This window comes from Diceros bicornis, chromosome 8 (assembly GCF_020826845.1).
Source record: "Diceros bicornis minor isolate mBicDic1 chromosome 8, mDicBic1.mat.cur, whole genome shotgun sequence".
Taxonomy (NCBI): domain Eukaryota; kingdom Metazoa; phylum Chordata; class Mammalia; order Perissodactyla; family Rhinocerotidae; genus Diceros; species Diceros bicornis.
In genome coordinates, this window is record NC_080747.1 from 85,409,827 (window position 1) to 85,431,233 (window position 21,407).

Genomic DNA, 21,407 nt, shown 5'->3' on the forward strand with positions numbered 1-21,407 from the left:
AGAGGGGTAGAAATGGAGAAGAGGCAGATTAGCAGGGAAAGTGAGGGTAGAAACTGGTAAGAGATTACATTATGGTATTTAAAAACAAAAGAGAAAAGAGGAGCCAAAAACAATTCAAGGCCTGAGAGGCTACACCTAGCCTCCACGCATCATAAAACTGTGACAGTAACAGTAACTTAGAGTGAGCTGTTGGCTACCAGAACAGGACAGCAAACTTGGTCTTTCCCATGTTAATTTAAGTTGTGGTAGTACATTAAAGTGTATGTGGTCCCCATACAGATTAAGATATATGATGGAGTATTTGGAGAGAAAAAAAAGATAGATAGAAATGGAAAGGGTGGGCCGGCCCCGTGGCTTAGTGGTTAAGTGCACGCGCTCCACTGCTGGCAGCCCGGGGTTCGGATCCCGGGCGTGCACTGACACACCGCTTCTCCGGCCATGCTGAGGCCGCGTCCCACATACAGCAACTAGAAGGATGTGCAGCTATGACATACAACTACCTACCGGGGCTTTGGGGAAAAAAAATAAATAAATAAAATTAAAAAAAAAAAGAAATGGAAAGGGTAATGGCTAAAAATGCTGTTTAAAGAAATAGCCACACTTTTGGTTCTGTTGCATTTTAAGCTTAAATGTTAAATATTTCAATATCCATCTTAATAAAAGTAGCCTCTGGTAGTAGCTTTCTAATCATTATATTCAGCATTCTCTCTTTTCACGTCTAAACTTGTTCAGAAGTCTCTCCTTGAACTTCTTCATCGTTCTTTTGATGTTCAGCTTTCTGGAGAAGTCTGGGGCCCAGCCAACCAATGAGGAGACTTCCAACTGGGGCTGTGATGAGGATGGACAAAAATGCCACTGGCAACACATCCATTCCGTATTCTTCTAACTGTTTCTCTCCATGTGACCTCCCTGTGTCCAAAGCCACAGATCCTATTGCAGCCTATGAAAGTTTAATGGTGAAGTTGGACACATGATAAGACAAGCACATAGAAAAAAGGTGAATTATTTTATCATTTGCAAAAACAAATTGCTTGTTTTTTTGCTTAACTAATACATTTCTTTCTTTCAAAGTATACTGCAGTTGGTTTTGATATTCTGAAAATTCTCCTGCCCTTGCATGGGGAAGGAATGGTGATTCATATGTAACTAGTTGCAGAAGGCAGTGTTACAAAAATATCAGGCAAATATATTTCAAAACAGAAAGAAAATACAGCCTCATGATATATTTAACTATAACATGATTCTGCATACTAAATTCCTCATGAGTAAAAGAAAGTTATTGGTCATCTCATTCTTTTATCTTTAGGAATTTGGAATTAAGAAAGAACAAGATGAAAAAATGTAGGGGCTGGCTGGGTGGTGCAGCGGTTTAAGTGTGGGCACTTTGCTGCGGCAGCCCAGGGTTCGCAGGTTTGGATCCCGGGTGCGCACCGACGCACCACTTGTCAAGCCATGCTGTGGTGGCGTCCCATATAAAGTAGAGGAAGATGGGCATGGATGTTGGCCCAGGGCCAATCTTCCTCAGCAAAAAAGAGGAGGATTGGCAGTGGATGTTAGCTCAGGGCTAGTCCTCCTCACTCACACACACACACACACACACACACACACACACACACCCACAAGCATAAGAATAGGTATTGCTTTAAAGCCTAACCTAATTGTTAAACATCAAGAAACTTGAAAGTGGTAGGCACCTTCAAAACTTAAAGTTGACTTATTAGGTATTTGGTCAACTCTTTGCGTTAGGTCTTGGTGAAATGTTTTATTTAAAATTTATCTACTGGGAAGTATTATGAAAACTTGCATTTTCCTTTAAAGACAAAATGCAATATTCTCAGTGCAGATGGGAAAATAATATATTAATCAATCTGGTTATTCCTTTATTCCACAGAACACAGCAATGTTGGCCTCTAGGACAATGAAACAGAAGAGAGAATGTCAGTGTGGATGAGACACAATGGCAGAGACTACTAATTGCCCACAAATATCTGAATGCCCCTTTTCCCTTCTATATTTAGAACTCCTGAGTTTTAGCTGGTCACATTGCTGTCCAAACAGAGACCTTTTTTTTAGCCTTCTTTGCAACTAGATGAAGCTACGTTTCTAAGTTCTGGCCACTGAGAGGTGAGTGGAAGTGATAAATGATAGTTGTAGACTGTTCCCTCAAGAGAAATAGACATTTATATGTCATTCTTTTTCTCCTTCCCCCTGAATGAGAAATGGTGAAAGTTGGACTCATGGATGGAAGGCAAATGCTGAGGATAGCGTCACCCTACCAACTCTGGAATGCCCACGCTGGACTGTTGGTGGGAGAGAAATAAATATCTATCTCCTTTAGTCCCTGTATTCGAGGGCTGCTTGTTATTGCAGGTTACCTTGTAGCATAAGTAATTCAACATTTCATGATTTCTTGGCAAGAACTGCACACATTATAATGTATATTTCTCTTTCAGTTCTCTGTTGTGTGCGTAATGTGTGTGTGTGTATGTTTTGGGGTTTGTATGTATACTGAGTTGTGATTTAAAATATATTTCTTATAGTAGGTCATGGACAAAAAAATTTGAAGAAAACTAATATGGAAAAATATATATAATAAAGTCTTGTTTTGGGCTTGCCTGGTGGTGTAGTGGTTAAGTTTGTGTGCTCTGCTTTGGCGGCCCAGGGTTTGCAGGTTTGTATCCTTGGCAAAGACCTATGCACCGCTCATCAAGCCATGCTGTGGCAGGTGTCGCATATACAAAATAGGGGAAGACTGGCACAGATATTAGCTCAGGGACAATCTTCATCACCAAAGGAAAAAAAAAAAGAAGTAAAATAAAAAATAAAGTCTTGTTTCTTACACAGTGGCAAAAGAAAAAAGAAAATTCTATACAATACTTGCTTCACAGAACATACATTATTCAACACATCCTAGATAATTTCTCATTTTAAATTTGCTTTGATAGCAGGAAAGTGCCATCTTTCAAATTTTAACCTTTAGAAACAAATCTTTCATACCAAAACTATTAGAATAATTATTTTGATATTTACCTAGTAAAGTTACCAGAGGTAGTGTAGAAGCTAGAGACACTGTGAGGGCGAAACTAGCCCACTTATTGCACCATGTTAACCTCACAGTATTCTTAGCCATTATGTCCCAGACATCTCTCAAAGTCTGATGGAAAACAAAACTTCTCTGGGATAATGCCCAAGCCCCTAGCCACACCAAATCTGGCATATAGTTACAGAGCATACACATCCCTCAAAGCCTCCTAAATTAAAAACATCTGATTTTCATTTCATGAACTAGAAATTCACATATTTAAATAATTGCAAAATAATCAAGGATGGAACAGTTAAATCTCATTTGCTATAATTAGCCTGAAAATATACAACACGATCGGGGTATTTACAACAAATGATAATCTATCCAGTTCTAACTGAATTAACAATTACAGGTGCTCTACGGTATACCTGGTTGGTAACTCCAAGCACCCATGAGTGCCTTGTCCATTGGTGCACAGATTTAGGTCATGTGATTGAGAGACATGTGAGTAAAATTTAATATTAACTACTAATCTAGGAAATCAATAAAGCATTTTCTGAGTTGTTTTTCAATAAATCTTTCTCCGTTATATATAAAGACTGTGGTCAAGCATAACTGATCATCAATCATATTGACACTGAAGTATTTCCAGATACTAAGATGGGCCATGCTATGTCTGTTTTACTCTCTTCTTAGAAGACATCAAAATGAAAAGAGTTAATAACTCTCTCTCTGGGTCATTTAGAGAGCTGTGACTAACAGAAATTCAAACTCTTCCCTCCTGCTACTACTGCTTTCTAGTAGTGTAGGGATTTATTGGATTTTTAGTTGTACCCTGGTGATCTAAAGAAATTTAAATGAGCCATCATATTTAAGGAATCACTATATTCAAAATAAAACTTTTAAAGAGTAGATTAGTATAAATTCTTTTCATAAATCAAACTTCAATTACTTATATTCACCAAATTTGAACAAGCCCTCTTATTCCAAATTTTAAGGGATCACATTGAAATAGGAATTAAGATCCATCATTACGTGGACTGTGGCTTTTGGAAGCCATGCAAAAGAAATAAATATCTTTTCCTTTACGTTAAAACCAGCAAAACACACCATCAGAAATGTAGCCAAAATTTGTATCAATACTGCAATGCCCAGGGTGGCAACACAAAGGCCTGTAAGAAATACTCAATTTTAAGACATAATGGTGGGCCGGCTCCGTGTCTTAGCGGTTAAGTGCACGCGCTCCGCTGCCGGTGGCCTGGGTTCGGATCCCGGGTGCACACCGACGCACTGCTTCTCTGGCCTGGCCGCGTCCCACATACAGCAACTAGAAGGATGTGCAGCTATGACATACAACTATCTACTGGGGCTTTGGGGGGAAAAAGAAAAAAAAAAAAAGACATAATGGAATACTGGGGAAGAAATGGAATCTCATGATTATTGATTCAAAATTCTATCAACAGAAATAATCTAAAAAAATTAAAAAGACAAAAATGATCACGCATAATTTATCAAAACATCAACATTAAGGATCAATCAGACCATTCATTTAAACGAAAGTATTTGCCCTAGATTAAAATCAGAAATTAATTAAACATATTTGAATTTCTATAAAGGAAATTTGAATGTTATTTCTCTTATGCTTTATAGTAAGAACCACACTTTCTTCCATGTGTTCATTTAACAAGAATTTATTAAATGATAACTATGCATAACAGGATTTGGACTAGGTACTGGTATACAAAAATGTATAAGGTACAGACTTTGCGTCCATGAACTTCAAAGTCAGAGGAAAACAGAAACATAAATAACTAATTAATATACTATAAGGTAAATGCAGTATAAACATACTACTAAGAGGGCATGGAAGAGGAAAAAATTAATATTTTCATCAAAGTGGTTGAGAATTCTTTGCAGAGCATAAGACCAGAGGTGATAGTCAAAGTATTTATCAGCCAGTTTGGAGGCAATCAGGCAATCAGAACAGAGCTGGCTGGGCACTGACCAAGCAGAACAAACACTGGCAGTCTACTCTGCTCACCATGCTGGTGTGCACACTGACTGCCCACTGGCCCCGGCCAACACGTGCAGCTACCGCATCCAGCCCTGCAGAATCCTTCACTGATAAACATAAGTTCATTCTGATTTGCAAAATAAGAGAGTGTGACTAGGGCAACGCAGGCTACTGGACCTGAGAGTTACTTAAGGTGACTGCTAGGCAATAGGGTGATTTTTGAAAAAGTAACATTTGTTGAGTGCTTACTCTGTGCCAGGTTCTGTATTAAGCTTTAAATGCATTACTTTACTTAATCCTTATAACCCTGGGGTAATTATTCTCACTTTACAGTTGATAAAAAATGAAGTTCAGAAAGGGTAAATAACTTTCTCAAGTTCAAAAGGCTGGTAAAACACCAGACAGACATTGCTGGAGGCTCTATTGTGAATCTGCAATACAGTTTCTTTTTTTTTTTTTTTTTTTTGTGAGGAGATCAGCCCTGAGCTAACATCTGCCAATCCTCCTCTTTTTTTGCTGAGGAAGACGGCCCTGGGCTAACATCTGTGCCCATCTTCCTCCACTTTATATGGGACGCCGCCACAGCATGGCTTACCAAGCAGTGCGTCGGTGCGCGCCTGGGATCCGAACCAGCGAACCCCGGGCCGCCGCAGCGGAGCGTGCGCACTTAACCGCTTGCGCCACCAGGCCGGCCCCTGCAATACAGTTTCTTTATGGAAAAGTTCTGTGGCTCTTTGTTGGAGGGTATTTCTCCCAGATTGGTAGATTTTCAAAAGTATTTGTTGCCTTGAAGTACAAGATACAAAAGAGATGATACCATTCCCAGGAGGGAACATTGAAGGTTCGGGGAGAAGATGATGAGGAAGTTTTTGTTTTTTTTTTATAATTTTATTTATTTATTTTTTTCCCCGCAAAGCCCCAGTAGATAGTTGTATGTCATAGCTGCACATCCTTCTAGTTGCTGTATGTGGGACGCGGCCTCACCATGGCGGGACAAGCGGTGCGTCGGTGCGCGCCCGGGATCCAAACCCAGGCAGCCAGCAGCAGAGCGCGCGCACTTAACCACTAAGCCACGGGGCCGGCCCTGACGAGGAAGTTTTAGACACTGAGTCTGAAGTTTTGTGGGATTTACAAGTGGTGATGTCCAATCAGCGATTGGATATACTGATTTAGAGATACAGATTTTGGAATTACACAGTTTATATTCGAAGCCACTGAGTGCAGAAGAGCTCAGGGAAATGGTACAGAGTGTGGAGCATAGAAGGCTTTGGAAAGAACTTGAGGAAGAGCAGCGTTTAAGCCCTGTATAGTGTGAAGGAGGACTCAACGGGCACCGGAAAACGTGAGGTTCCAGAATTCAATGTAAAAAGTGTTTTAAAGAGGTCAATAGTATCAAATGCTGCTGAGATATCAAGTAAAATAAAGAGCCATAAGTATTAAGTGTATTTAGCAATATAACCTTGGTGAGAGCAGGGTTGGTTGTGTGATTGGCAGAAGCTGGACTGAAATGTACTGAGGAAGGGAATGAGAGCTGAAATGGAAAAGGGGGACACAGTTACCTCTTCAGAAAGGTTTGAAAAAAGGAAGAGAGCGATAGAGTGGTAGGTGAGGGGGGAATTGAAATCGAGAAAGTGTATGTATTTGTGTATATGTATATATATATGTGTATGTATATTTATTTAAATTTTGATTGTGGTAAAATACACATAAAATTTACCATCTTAACAATTTTTAAGTGTACAGTTCAGCAGCATTAAGTTAAACATTCACATTTTTTTGCAACCATCTCCAGAACATTTTCATCTTGCAAAACTGAAACTCTAAACCCATTAAACAGCAAGTCCCCATTTCCCCTGCCCAAACCCCTAGCAACCACCATTTTCCTCTCTGTCTTTATGAATTTGACTACTCTGGATACCTCCTATGAGTCGAATCACACAGTATTTGTCTATTTGTAACCGGCTTAGTTTACCTAGTGTAATGTCCTCCAGGTTCCTCCTGTTGTCACATGTATCAGAATGGAAGGATATTATTTTAAGATAGGAGAGATTAAAGTCTGTTTAAACTCTGAAGAAGAGAAAACTGTGACAAGGATATCTGAAGATGTATGAGAAAAGGGGAGGAAATCTATGTGTGAGATCTAGAAGGAGGTGGCAGGGAATGGAATCCCTAGTATGGAGAGAAAACTACTGTGATGCGAGGAAAGAAGGAAATAATGAGTACAGATCTTCCTCGATGTACGATGGGGTTACATCCTGATAAACCAATCGCAAGGCAAAAATGTATTTAATACGCCTAACCTACCAAACATCCTAGCTTAGCCTAGCCTCCCTTCAACGTGCTCAGAACACTTATATTAGCCTACAGTTGGGCAAAATCATCTAACACAAAGCCTATTTGATCATCAAGTGTTAAATATGTCATGTAATTTCTTGAATATGTACTGAAAGTGAGAAACAGAATGGCTGTCTCGGTACAGAACGATTTGAGCCTCTCGGCCATTTACCCTCGTGATCTTATGGTGACTGGGAGCTGTGGCTGCTGCTGCTGCCCGGCATTTCGAGAGAGCATCGCACCACGTATGCTAGCCTGGGAAAAGCTCAAAATTCAAAATTCGAAGTATGGTTTCTACTGAATGCGTATTGCTTTCATACCACGGTAAAGTCGAAAAATCCTAAGTCAAACCATTGTCAGTTGGGGACCATCTGTTTATGTGTGCAAATTAATTTTTAAGTGCAGTACTACAAGTCAAGAGTTTTAATATGATGGTTTTCAAAGGTATGAATGAATAAATGAATGAACAAACATTTCTATTCCATGGATACATATTATAGAACTGACTAGTTATCTTTAAAATTCTGGCCCTTGATCAAGATAAGGCTAGATGAACATTTTTACCCTTGGAAAAAAATTTTAAGGCCTGCATTTTATTGATACTAGTTAGCAGTGTCACTTCTTTACAAGGAACAATATTAAAGGCCCCAAATTCAGTGTCTTAGATTGACAAACATTCTTTTCCAACCAACTACTTAAAAGGCTTAGATCAGTATTAACTTTTTATATAATTGTGGCAATGGGAGCCACTGAATATAAACCTATTAAAGATATTTCAACTGAATATAAAAAGAGTTGATTTCAGCAAAAGTACTACTTTGAAATTCTTACCTACAGTTTCTGATCTGAGAGATACGATAGATACCTCTGCTCCAATCAGTCCAAAGAGAAGGGGCTGGAAGACGCCCCAGGCACTGCAATAATTTTTTCAACCTCTGCCTAAAAGAAACACACATACACACAAATGGATTTTAATTACGTGAAGTTAGAAGTTCTAAGAATTTTAGTAATTTTAAATTTGAGTGAATTTGACCTGAGATAGGCTTTATCTCTGTGGCATCTATAAATAAGAAGTTAGCTAGAATACAGAAAAAAATTGCATAAAGATATTTCTAATGCAGTTAAGGTATTATACGAGGTGCTTTGGTGTCGGTTTGCAAAGGGATGTTAATTATAGAGTCTTATAATCTCAGGACGACTTCTATTTCTGAATACATGATGTGCATGTGTGTACATATTATAATACTTAGTATTATTTCACAGTTTAAAACTTTATGTTAATTTTCATCCCACAACATGATTTAAAGATCTTGTAATATTTGTACATATATCTAGATATGCATCTAATTATTGCTGCATAGTAACCTATGATATGGAAGTACCATAATTTATTCAATCATTTCTTTATTGATGGACCTTGTTTCCAATTTTATTTTATCTTTATAAAAAATACTGTTTATGATTACATCAAATCATGCACAAAAATAAAATTCAGGTATAGTGAAGTGCTGTGCCAGTTATTAACTTATTGCCCCTTGGCTCCAAATCCTTTTTTCATTGTTGCTCTGCAAAAAATGGAGCTGGAGGGGCCAGCCCGGTGGCACAAGCGGCTAAGTGCATGTTCTCTGCTGCAGCAGCCCAGGGTTCACCGGTTCGGATCCCGGGCGCGCACCAACGCACCACTTGTTAAGCCATGCTGTGGCGGCGTCCCATATAAAGTGGAGGAAGATGGGTACGGATGTTACCCCAGGGCCAGTCTTCCTCAGTAAAAAAGAGGAGGATTGGTATCGGATGTTAGCTCAGGGCCGGTCTTCCTCACACACACAACAAAAAATGGAGCTGGGCTCTTTAAACCTTTCTCCTGTGCGAGCTGGACCATATTAAATTTTGTCAGTAGAGGGCGCTGAAGAGATATTGCAAGAGGGAGGTGCTCTTCCTGGTTTCCCTGTGGCTCCTGCTAGAAGGATCCTTCAGCACCAGGCTCCTGCAGCTCAGGTGGCTGCTCCAGGGCCAGGCTCCTACAGTGCATGGCGGCCAGCAGCACTCAGTGGTCAGCAGCTTCCCTAGCCTACTCCTGGGGTGATTTCATAGCCAACTCCCTTGGGCAACATACCTCCCCATGCACCCTAGAGGGTGGATTTGTTACAAGTTTGTAGGGTAGATTTCCAGCAAATTCTGCAGGCAGGGCGTCACGGCAACTTCTCTGCCATCTAGTGAACCAAGGCTCTAACAAGGTCTGGATTCTCAGCCCTGGGGTTGGGAGTATGTGGGGTGGGGAGGTGGAAGGGGATGTTCTATCTCAGCCCTAGGGGTTTATAGCTGCTATTCATAAATTCTTTATGGGTCTCTTTATATCTTACAAGACAATCCCTTGTTACCTGAGCCTCGGTATGGTTAATAATAAACTTTCCCTATTCCAGTTACTATATGATTTCTCTTTCCTTATAAAACCCTAACTGATATAAGTACTAACTTTACAATGCATAATACAAAAAACCTAGGAAAAGATTGACACAGTTGACTATAGTTAAAACTAAAATCTTTTATGGCAAAAGAAACCATAAAAACAAAAAAGATAGGTGACAAACCAGCAGAAAATATCTGTACTATGTGTAACAGAATATGGAGCAAGAGCCGATCAATAAGAAAAAGACAGAATCTAATAGAAAAAATGGACAATACATATGCACAAGTAGATTTTTTTTTTTTTGTGAGGAAGATCAGCCCTGAGCTAACATCCATGCTAATCCTCCTCTTTTTGCTGAGGAAGACCAGCTCTGAGCGAACATCCATGGCCAATCCTCCTCCTTTTTCTCCCCAAAGCCCCAGTAGATAGTTGTATGTCATAGCTGCACATCCTTCCAGTTGCCATATGCGGGACGCGGCCTCAGCATGGCCGGAGAAGCGGTACATCGGTGCGCGCCCGGGATCCGAACCCGGGCCGCCAGCAGCGGAGCGTGCGCACTTAACCGCTAAGCCATGGGGCCGGCCCTACACAAGTAGTTTGTAGAAGAAGAAACACAAATGGCCAAAAAAATAAGATACTAAAACTCAGTAATCAGAGAAACACAAATTAAAATGATATATCATATTTGGGGGGAGGCATCACACTGGAAAAAACACTAAGAAGTTTTAATAAGGTCAAGTATTTGTAGGATTGTAAGGAAATTCAGTAATTGGTAGGAGAGCAAACTGATAATGGTTTTTTAGGAGGGCAGTTTAGCAGTACCCATTATAGTGTCTAAGAATTTACATTTAACAGATTTTTTTCAATCGACTAATAAGAATTTATATTTTTGAACATTGTTACACTTCTTTTCTTACATTTTTAAAACATTTTTACACATCTTTAAGGATCTGCACTTCCATGTATATATTCAGCAGTTTGACAAAGAAGGATTACATTGTTTCTCTATTTTATTCATTTTTATTATTTCTGGTATGTTCATTAGGGTGAAGATTCTATTTCCTCTTAGATTATAAATGTTTAAAGACAGCATATAGGAGGGGATTGGTTGATTTATTTATATAGTTCTATTCCTATATCATTAAGAAGTTATGTTTTCACATCATAAAGAATCAGATAATGACTTAGGTTCAAATTCTGCCACCCACTAACTGCAAGCCACTTGCCTCTCAGCACCTCATTTTTCTCATCTGTAAAATGAGCAGTTTATCATTGATAACATCCAAGGACCTTTATCATTTAATGACAATGACTAGTCTGCCAAAACTGGGGCCAGGTAAATATCTTTAAATTTTAATTTTTACTTTAGTTTTTAGAGGATATCATAGCTAAAGATCAGACTTTAGTTGATACCCATAGTTGTAAAGAACAAAAATCAACTCTATTAATTTTACGTTACTTAGCCTATTGTTGCCATGACTCATTGTTTAAGGGAAGTCCTCAAAAATATTTCATGTACTCAGAATTCCAATGAAAGCAGAGGCCTAAAGAGTTTTCTCTATCAAATTATTTTTATTTCTAAACTTAGACAAAGGCCATGATTTGGATTTTTATTGTAACAATTTAGACTAGTTAAACATCAGACATGGGCTTATATATTGTAAAACTTAAAAATGGGAGAAGAGCCACAATGTATCCTCTTGTAGCTTTTTCATAACTTCAAAACTAAAATGAACTTGTTTATAAAGAAAATGGAGTCATCAAATATGCTAAATATAAAAGAAGATATGAGCCCAGGGGAATGAAGACTGTATTGTCCATTGAAAGTTAAGGCCACTTTACACATCTGTATGCACCATTAGTAAGAATCTTTAAAAATATAAATCACTTTTCAGGATAGACAAAAGGAGAAAGTTAAGAGAAATGGAGATTTCATCACGAGTTAAATACCTACTTAGAAGGTATTTAACATTTCAAGATTCAGAAGATCCAAAATATATCAAGAAAAACATCTCGAAACTATAAAGGTCGTCAGAAGCACTGGATTTGAAAATAGATGAAAAATATAGATGAAAAAGTATTAAAAAGAAAAGGAGAGTGCATTTGAATACAATAATGGCAAGATTATAAGGAAAACCAAGCAGAAATGTATGAAATAATGTTAGAAAACTACAGGCACGAAAAACTTTTATAAAATATTTTGGCTTTTCAAAGCATAACTCAAAAACAATATTGCTATAGCACTGAGTTTACAAGTTTCATTTCCATTTTCCTACATAATAGTCACAATAATTCTTTAGATATTAGTATTTTCTTCAGTTTACAGTTGAGGAAACTGAGTATTAGAGAAGGTAAGTGACTTGCTTGGGATTACACATCTAGACAGTAGAATCTCTGGGATTGGAATCTCAATTTCCATATATTAAATTTTATGCTTTTTTTTATTATGTTGTGCTGCTCTGGAGGTAGTTATAAAAATAATTAGCGTATTCTGACTGAGCACTTTGCTTTATATGGTTATTTCACTCAATCCTCCACTCTATGAAGTTGTTGCTATTATCATTCCCCAGTTTAGAGACACGGAAATCGAAGACTGAGTAGGTAGATACCTTGTATTTGGTCACACAGCTACTAAGCTGTGGGCTGAGATTAACCCAGGCAGTCTGAGTGCTCAGACCCTGCATGATACTATGGAACAAGGAAGAAAAGCAGCCCCAAAACCTGGACTCATTGGTTTGGTGCCACCAGAAGTAGGAACTTCCCTGAGTACTAAATTAGAAAAGATATGGAGAGTATCTGCCACATAACTGATTCAATGAAGATTCATTTTCTTCCCTTTCTTTAGGAAATCATTTTCGTCTACTCAAACAGTGTGTTTTCATCCTGGCTCTGCCACTTACTAGCTTGGCGGCCTTAGGCAATCTATCTACTATCTCTAGGCCTTGGCACCCTCATTTGTAAAATGGGCCTAATATCTCCCTCTCAAGGTTACTGTAAAGAATAAATGAGATAACATGTAAGATTTCACTAGGAAAGAGATCTTTAAGGAAAAAAAACTGTTGAGGAAAGGTCATAATAAGAGATTGATAGATCTGACCATGTGAAAATACAAGATATTTGTGTGTTAAAAATGAACAATAAAGGGCACAAAGGGCTGATATCATATATATAGGTGTGCATGTATGTGTGTGTGTGTATCTTACAGATCAATAATTAGTACATTCAACTTCAGAAGATAATGGACAAAAAACCTATCAAAGAAAAAGAAAAAAATACAAGTGGCTAAGTATATGAAAAAGTGTTCAATTTTAGTGTGAATCAAAGAAGCATAAAAGAAAACAAGATACCACTTTTTACTATCAGTAAGGCTAAAGGTTGAAAACAATCACATTCTAAGGCAGTGTTTCACAAAGTGTGGTCCCCAGGCAAGCAGCATCAGCAACACCTGGGAACTGATCAGAAGTGCACATTCTCAGGCCCCACTGTAGTCTAACTAAATCAGAAATTCGGGGGGTGGGGTCCAGAAACCCAATTTGACAAGACTTCCAAGTGATGCTCAAGTTTGATAAGCACTACTCTAAGCTGATGAGGCCGTAGCGTGATAGGTACCTCACATATTATGGTGGAAAAGTAAATGGACACAACCCTAGAAAGCTGTTTGGTAATACGTGTCAAAACCTAAAAATCTTCATATTATTCGACAAAAAAAAATTTAACATTAGGAATCTGCCCTAAGGAAATGATATTGGATTTCAGCATAACTTAAAATAGCAGAGTCTGGAAATAATCTAAATATATAGCTATAAGGGAATGGTTTAAAAAAGCTTATGGTGCATCCACGTGTGGGTGTGTAGATAAGCAGACACACATGGGAGAGTAACCAGAGGTAAATAAGAAAAAAAAGGCTCCTAGTTCTCTCTTTGGGTTGTGGGATTACATTGACCTTCTATGCAATCAGCTGCACAGCAGGCAATTCAGGCACAGTTATGACAAATGCAAACAAATAGATGATTTGTTTTGGTTTATAACAATCTTTTCTATATGACTCACATCATAGTTTTTCTGAAGAATTGTGCATTTGGAACCGACCAAAGTTCCCTCCCCTCCTTTGTCATCTGTGCCCAGAGCTAATGTCCACTTGCAGTAGGCATCAGTCTCCCCTTGACTTCTCTGTTGCTAAAACTACTCTTTTATGCTCTATTCCAAATGATATGGCTCCTTTTCACTGTTTACTTTCTTATGCTATCATTAATTAATTTAGAGACAATCCCAAATTGCAAAGTTTAGAAGTATAATGTTTCAATACACTTGGTAGGTGTTACTCAAATAGATGTCAAAATATAAAAATGTGCCCTGCACAATGATGCTATCGTTGTATTATGGTTAGCGTAAGTCACTTTGGAGTCAGATAGACCTGAGCTTAAATCCCAGTGCCAGTTTCTGATTCTGTGACCTTGGACATGTTATTTAAGTCTTTCTGACTTATAGTCTCTATAAAATGTAAATGGTAATACTTTTTCAAAGGCTTTTTTTTTGTGAAAATAAATGAGAATATCCACTTAGTGCCTAGCACAGGGCCATGCAGAGTGGCAATAAAAATTATTAGTTCCCTTCCCTCTTTTCACCCATGACAGTATAATATAATGCGTTGGTTGTAATTTTTGAAAATTTTTAAAGAAGTGACAACAGAAAGCATTTATCTATAAAATTCAATTTGAAGAAACTTACTACAAGCATATTTGAGAATTTTCCTGTTGAATAAATGAAAGGAAATAAACCAAAATATTTAGTTTACAGAGCTGTTGGCTTTAGGTGGAGGAATTACAAATGATTTTTTTCTTTCCTCTTATTTCTGACTTTTAAAAAATTTCTCCAAAATTCTACAATGTCATACTCAGAAATCAAATAAACTTTATTCTAAAAAATATTCTCTTTGGTAATTTATTTTTCTAAATGCTAAAAAAAGTTTACCATGAAGAAGGGAAGGGATGGTTTGTAAAATGCTAATGCCAGGCAAACTTCCCAGATGCTGGAGGAGGGTCACAATGCACATGCAGGGGCGTCCCCTCACTAGTGACAACTGTGATCTCTGTCCCAGGGCAAAGGAGTAGATCAGAGTGCTCAAGAGTGAGGCTGGAAGACACACAGCAGTGAGCGCTCAGACAAGCTGAGGAGGCAGCACAGTCCTTTGTCCTGAGCTGAGATCAGACCCAGGACTGACCAGTGATGTGTGATCACCTGCCTCGGCCGGCAAGTAAAGGGAAGGCATGGAGAAACACATGTTTTGACAAGAGCAGCTGTTTATGAGAGATGAGGGATGGTAAGAGGACACAATTTATACTAGGAAGTCTGTTTATGTCTTAGCTTTGCTCTTGTCAGATGTGAAGTTACTTGAAATCAGAAAAGAGAATTTAATAATATAGGTGCTGCTAATAAAAGAAAAAGTAGACCTGAAATAAGCCTTATAGCCAAGCCTCCTGATGACGAGGCAGCACCTCCAGATGCCCAGCTGGCGCCTAGAGCAGGGTTTCAGAGACTCTGCTTTCCCTCAAAGCCCAATCCATTTGAGCCCGTTTTCCTGTGGCCTCAACACCCTCCTCTACACAAGGCTCCAGGCAGCCCCACCAATCCATCGTCCTCTAAAGCAAGAGTACTCACAACTGCACTGGTCCTGACTTGATAACCGCACCCTGAGGGAGTGAAAGCCTCCTCCCTGAACGCTCTTGACTTGCAACAAAATTCAGTCCCACAGATCTCTGCAGAGACCATTTAACAGAATATGTCACATACCTAATCTCAAGACTTATAACCTACATATAGTTTTCCATATGGTATTATTTTAAGCTTAATTATTTTGAACAGTTGTCTTTGATTTTCCCAAATGATACATCTGCGCTTAGTTTAGGTCACCTATGTCTAACTTCTTCATGAAACAGAATAGTATATGATCCTGTCAAGTTCGAATCCATAAAAATGTACCTTGAAATTAAAATAAATAAATGGCAACCAGCTAATTTCCAGAATACATATAAAGGAAATATATAATCTTAATCATCTTGAAAATCAGTGAGAAAAAACAAAACAATCTTATAAAAAATAGGCACAGGCTTTTGAACAAACTGGCTAGTAAATACATGACACGATGACTAGCTTCACTTGTAAAGAAATGCAAATCAGATCAATAATGAGATTCATTTTTCACCTATCAGATTAGCAAAATATCTGAAGATTGAAAATACTCAGATCAGAAAAACAGATCCTCTCACATAGTGTTGGTGGGAATATAAACTGGTACAGCCATTTAAAAGGGCAAATTGATATTATCAAAAGTATCAATGTGTAGGGCCGGCCCGGTGACACAAGTGGTTAAACGCGCACGCTCGCTGCGGTGACCCGGGGCTTGCAGGTTCAGATCCTGGGCAGGCACCAGCACACCACTTGTCAAGCCATGCTGTGGTGGAGTCCCATATAAAGTAGAGGAAGATGGGCACACATGTTAGCCCAGGGCCAATCTTCCTCAGCAAAAAAAGAGAGGAGGATTGGCATCAGATGTTAGCTCAGGGCTGATCTTCCTCATTAAAAAAAAATGTATCAGGGGCCGGCCCGTGGCTTAGAGGTTAAGTGCGTGCGCTCTGCTGCTGGTGGCCCAGGTTGGGATCCTGGGTGTGCACCGACGCACCGCTTGTCCGGCCACGCTGAGGCGGCGTCCCACATACAGCAACTAGCAGGATGTGCCACTACGACATACAACTATCTACTGCGGCTTTGGGGAGAAAAATGGAAAAAAAGGAGGAGGATTGGCAATAGATGTTAGCTCAGGGCTGATCTTCCTCACACACACACACACACACACACACACACACACACACACAAAAGTATCAATGTGCGTGCTCTTTCATAGAGAAATTCTATTTCTAGAAATTTATTCTATAGATAAACTCAAAGATATGCTATATTCTGTTGATTTTAAGACACACACTTTTTCACATTTAAACATTTCTGAAATTAGGATGTCATGTCATAGTTTAATTGGCAGCATTCTTTTTCTTTCTTCGTGGCACGTAAAATAATGGTGCTTCTTAGACTTGATAGTGTCTCAGAGTTTATGAAATATCATACATGTAAGGATATTTTATTGAAGCAATTATTTTCTTAGCAGAAAACTAGCAACTAGTGAAAGTGTCCCCTCCCCTCTCTACCAGGAAGGACAGAAGTTAATCACTGAGACAACCTGGGACCCTTATGGATGCTGATCAGCCCTGAGACAGCACCAGAGGAATCCATACCACAAACTTTGCTAAAACCAGCCCTTGTCTACCATTAGTTCCCCAGATATTTGCCTTCCCACAATTTACTGCCTCTAGAAGCTCCAAGTGCTTTTCCTTTATCTTGCACTTCTCTACAAAATTATTGTTCTTTGCTAAAATGCTGTATAAGCCCAAATTCTGACCACCCCTTTCAGTTACTCACCACTGAGGGCTTGTGTAAGCACAATGCACACATTAATAAACTGTTTTTCTCTTGTTAGTCTTACTCTCATCTCAGTCTGATTTACAGGGTCCCAACCAACGAACCCAAGATGAGCAGAGGGGAAACAGTTTTTCTTCCCGTCCAGTTTCAATCATTTCTCTTATTTAAAAAAATGATTACCTCTGTAGTAATTTTATTTAGCTAGGACAGCTGTTAGGTAATAGTGTGACTGTCAAAAGCATCTGTGATAATAGCATACGTCACAAGCTATTACAGTAAGTAATTTATTATAAATGTGTAGAAAGTAACTAATTACTTTCAGTCTCCTCTATAGTTAAGGTTGTTTAAAAGAAAAAAAGACTTCTTGGGCCCCACTGGCCAGGCCTGGGATCCACATTTTGAAGAGACTCCAGGCAGGTCTCTCATCCAAACGGTCTAAAGACTACATGAAACTGGTAAACAGTTAGCCTTCGATGATTAAGTAACTAGGATCTAAAGTTTTTTTTCCTTTTGGCAATTACTGAGTGTAGCTTTTAGTTGTTCCCCCACCCACTGTTAACTGTGCTGTTGAGGCAATATGCTAGCTGACTCCCACTGGGTTCCTATAGATAACATCTCCTTGAAGCCTGGGTCACCATGGTAATGGATGTTTGAGCTGTTTTTCAGGAATTAGAGCCCCTTGTCCACTTCAGGCCGGTTGAGACCACCAAGCCATCAACTGGGCCTGCACAGCTGTCTCATAAGCGACCTTTTGACGTCAAGAGGCTAAAAACTCCACCCTCAGCTCATGCCAACTCCACCATTTTGTGAACATGTGTCCTATGAAGAGGCATGAAGTCTGACTACTCTTGTGCACCTCTCCTCACCTCCAATCATCTGTCTCCACATTTATAAATATCCCTGAGTCCCTATTTTTGGGGAGGCAGATTTGAGACTTGTTCTGTTTTCCTCACTTGGCTGCCCCGTCATTAGACACACTCTCTGCTGTAATCTTGTCGTTTCAGTGTTTGGTTTTCTGGGAGGTGGGCAAAAACGATCCTGGTTTGGGGCAGGGCAGAGGGTACATAGCATTCTTGAGTAGGAAGGTTCTTCAAGCTAGCCGTGGCCCCACCCCCCAGGTTATGAAAACCCCAGCAGACCCTCCCCGTTGTCCTCCCTGACCTGCTCTTCCTCCTCCTCCCTTATTTATTTTTTTTGGTGAGGAAGATTGGCCCTGAGCTAACATCTGTAACATCTGTAACATCTGTGCCAATCTTCCTCCACTTTGTATATGGAATGCCACCACAGCATGGCTTGATGAGCTGTGTGTAGGTCTGCAGCTGGGATCCGAATCCATGAACCCTGGGCCGCCAAAGCGGAGCATGTGAACTTTACCACTACACCACTGGGCCAACTCCCTCCTCTGTGATTTTAATGCAAGCTCTAAAGCTGTGGTTTTCATTCCCAAAGGTTATGATTTAATTGATCTAAGGAAGGGCCCACATATGAGTATTCATTAAAACTCCCCAGGTAATTGTCGTGGGCAGCTGAGGCTCAGAACCATTGTTTTAAAGGGGTATACCAGGAAAGCAGTGAGAACAGACGACTGGACAGGTACCGTAGAGCTAAAATAGAGACAAGAGTGTGGATTTGACCTAACAGGTAATAGAAAATCCTCACTGGTTCTTGAACCAGAAAGTAACATTATAAAAACAATGCTTTGAGAAGATTAATTTACCAGCGATGCACAAGCAGGTACTGGATGTAAGGCGACTTTGGGGTAATGGGAAGAGGTGAGGTTCTAGGTAATCAGCATAAATCATACATAATCATAAAATGAGAAGACAATAATGGTGTGGAGAGACTGAGAATACATGACTTTCTCAGACCATGTGTTCCCACTAAATAATCTGAAGCTAAACTCAGGCTACAATTACATTTTGTGAATAATATGAAATTGCAAACCTTATCTTCCAATCTTGGAAACAGATTAAAAAGTGAACTTAGGTGCAGGGCCTGGTGGCTCAGCGGTTAAGTGTGCACGCTCTGCTTCGGCGGCCCGGGGTTCGCAGGTTCAGATCCCAGGTGCGCACTGACGCACCGCTTGTCGAGCCATGCTGTGGCGGCGTCCCATATAGAGTAGAGGAAGACAGGCATGGATGCTAGCCCAGGGCCAGTCTTCCTCAGCAAAAAGAGGAGGATTGGCATTGGGTGTTAGTTCAGGGCTGGTCTTCCTCATTAAAAAAAAAACAAAAAACAAAAACTTAAATGTGTGCTGTGCCGAAGGATAAAAAGGTGTTGAATAATAGTGGGGGACAAATGCCTTAAGTTCCTCTGTTATTACTACTTAAAACAAAATATGTCTGTATCAGACACTTATTAAGTATTAATAAGATACCCATTAAAATCCTTGCTGTTATTACCCATAAAATGTTAAAGATGAGAGAACAGAAATTGCTCCTTCCACTTGGACTGCTCTGTCATTTGTGCTCATTGAAAAACCTGCTCATCCCTTGTGTGAAGTCTCCCAGGGTGGGCTTTCCCAGAGGCCTCCATGCAGAAGCTGTTCTCGTCCTTCTCTCAGCTCTGCTGCGTTGAGTCCCCTCGCGCGCCGACCACAGTACTGGAGCACTCGAGGTCTAGGGGGTGACGGGAGCAAAGACAGGAAGCCACCGGGTCCTCTTAGGTACAGAACTAACTCTTGGAGTTGCTTTCTCTATTTTAATTTGCCGTAATCAATTATCAAGCAAGCGCGCACTCTTACAGCATGGTAACCCATGTCCCTAGAGCACCAGAGCACAGCGCGTGTGAACTGGCCAGCTTACCTGTGGGAAAGGCCATGCCCAAGCACGTGTTGAAGCCAGCGATGGCCAGAATGTCGTCAAGGCTGCCAGCAGCCATGAGTAAGGTTGGGACACCTCTGTCAACACCACAGCCTCCTTCCTGCAAAAGGAGCATTGAAGGCACCACGACAGCCGGAGATACAGCACCTAAGACAAAACTAAGCAGGCAGCACTTTCAATATTTATGACAGCATCTTACTCGTTATTACTATTATTATTGAAATTATAATAACCTCTACTCTTTTAGAGGCTACACATTAACAATTATAGTCTTTCAATGGCAGCAAAGTCCCAAACCAGAAATACCTGCACACATCCAAGTTCTACAGAACACTTTTTCAGAGTGTGGCCATGAACAAATTGCATTGGGACTAGGCAGGTTGTCTGAAATTTGTATTTATGGGTGTTATGGAAGACTTAATGGGGTTGGGCCCCAGGAATCTGCCTTTTCTCTAACTAAAACATTCGTGGCAGGAGGTTTGAAAAACACAGCCGTGCACTTTCCGGATTGGAGTCCAGCGATGTGAGGCCTTCCATCGGGTTTGGCATGTAAAATCAGAGAACAGATTAGAATGGGAAATGTCACTGATGGTGGCAGCAGCAGGAGAGCAGAAAGCGTTTATGAAGCTCACTATGTGCCTAACACCATTTTACACACTTTACATATATTGACTAATTTCATCCTCGCAACAACCCCATGAGGTAGCCACAATCATTATCTTCATTTTGCAAAGGAGGAAACAGAGGCACAGACAGATTAGGTAACTTGCCAAAGATCACATACTGGAAAGTCACCAAGCCAGGATTTGAATCCAGGCAGTATAGCTCCAGAGTTAACCAAGAGAAGTAAGAACTTCTTACTTCTTGCCTACTTATTAGCTCTAAATTCTTACTAAGCACTTTCATGTTTATTTACTTCTCATGGCTCTTAACTGTTAGAAGTAAGAACTGACAATGGAAGGAAGAGACAGTAGAACCACCTAATCACAACAGCCTGGTGACAGGAGGAGGAGGAGAACAGTGCTAGGTGCTGATCACTGCTGAGTACTCATCATCCTTTGTACAGACTTTGAGGAGAGATCCGGCATCTCTCTCACCAGCATGGAATCAGGCGTAGGTAAAAGTCCATTGCTTCCTCAATAGTTTAAATTATTATGAAAACTGTAAAAGTTAGCACCTACAAAGACATATACTATATTTTGAAGTTATAATATTTACATGCTGGTATATTAATAGTTATAATATTATGCTGTAATATCTATGTTGTATTTTCTAATGTCCTTAAGAAAATGCTATTATGCATTCTCTTGTGTAGAATCAGAGAAAGTCCTAAAT

The 21,407-nt window shown here is 39.7% G+C and overlaps 1 protein-coding gene across 1 annotated transcript in view; it reads right to left on the bottom strand.

Annotated features, from left to right (window-relative positions):
• Positions 1-617: 617 nt before the first annotated feature.
• The window catches only part of SLC9B2 (solute carrier family 9 member B2), a 32,929-nt gene continuing 12,139 nt past the window's right edge, over positions 618-21,407 (bottom strand). Inside the window, 6 exon segments of the mRNA XM_058546354.1 lie at positions 618-940; positions 4,061-4,197; positions 8,205-8,288; positions 8,291-8,312; positions 14,509-14,531; positions 20,055-20,230. Of these exon segments, the coding sequence (XP_058402337.1) occupies positions 719-940; positions 4,061-4,197; positions 8,205-8,288; positions 8,291-8,312; positions 14,509-14,531; positions 20,055-20,230 (664 nt within the window). The 3' untranslated portion in view covers positions 618-718.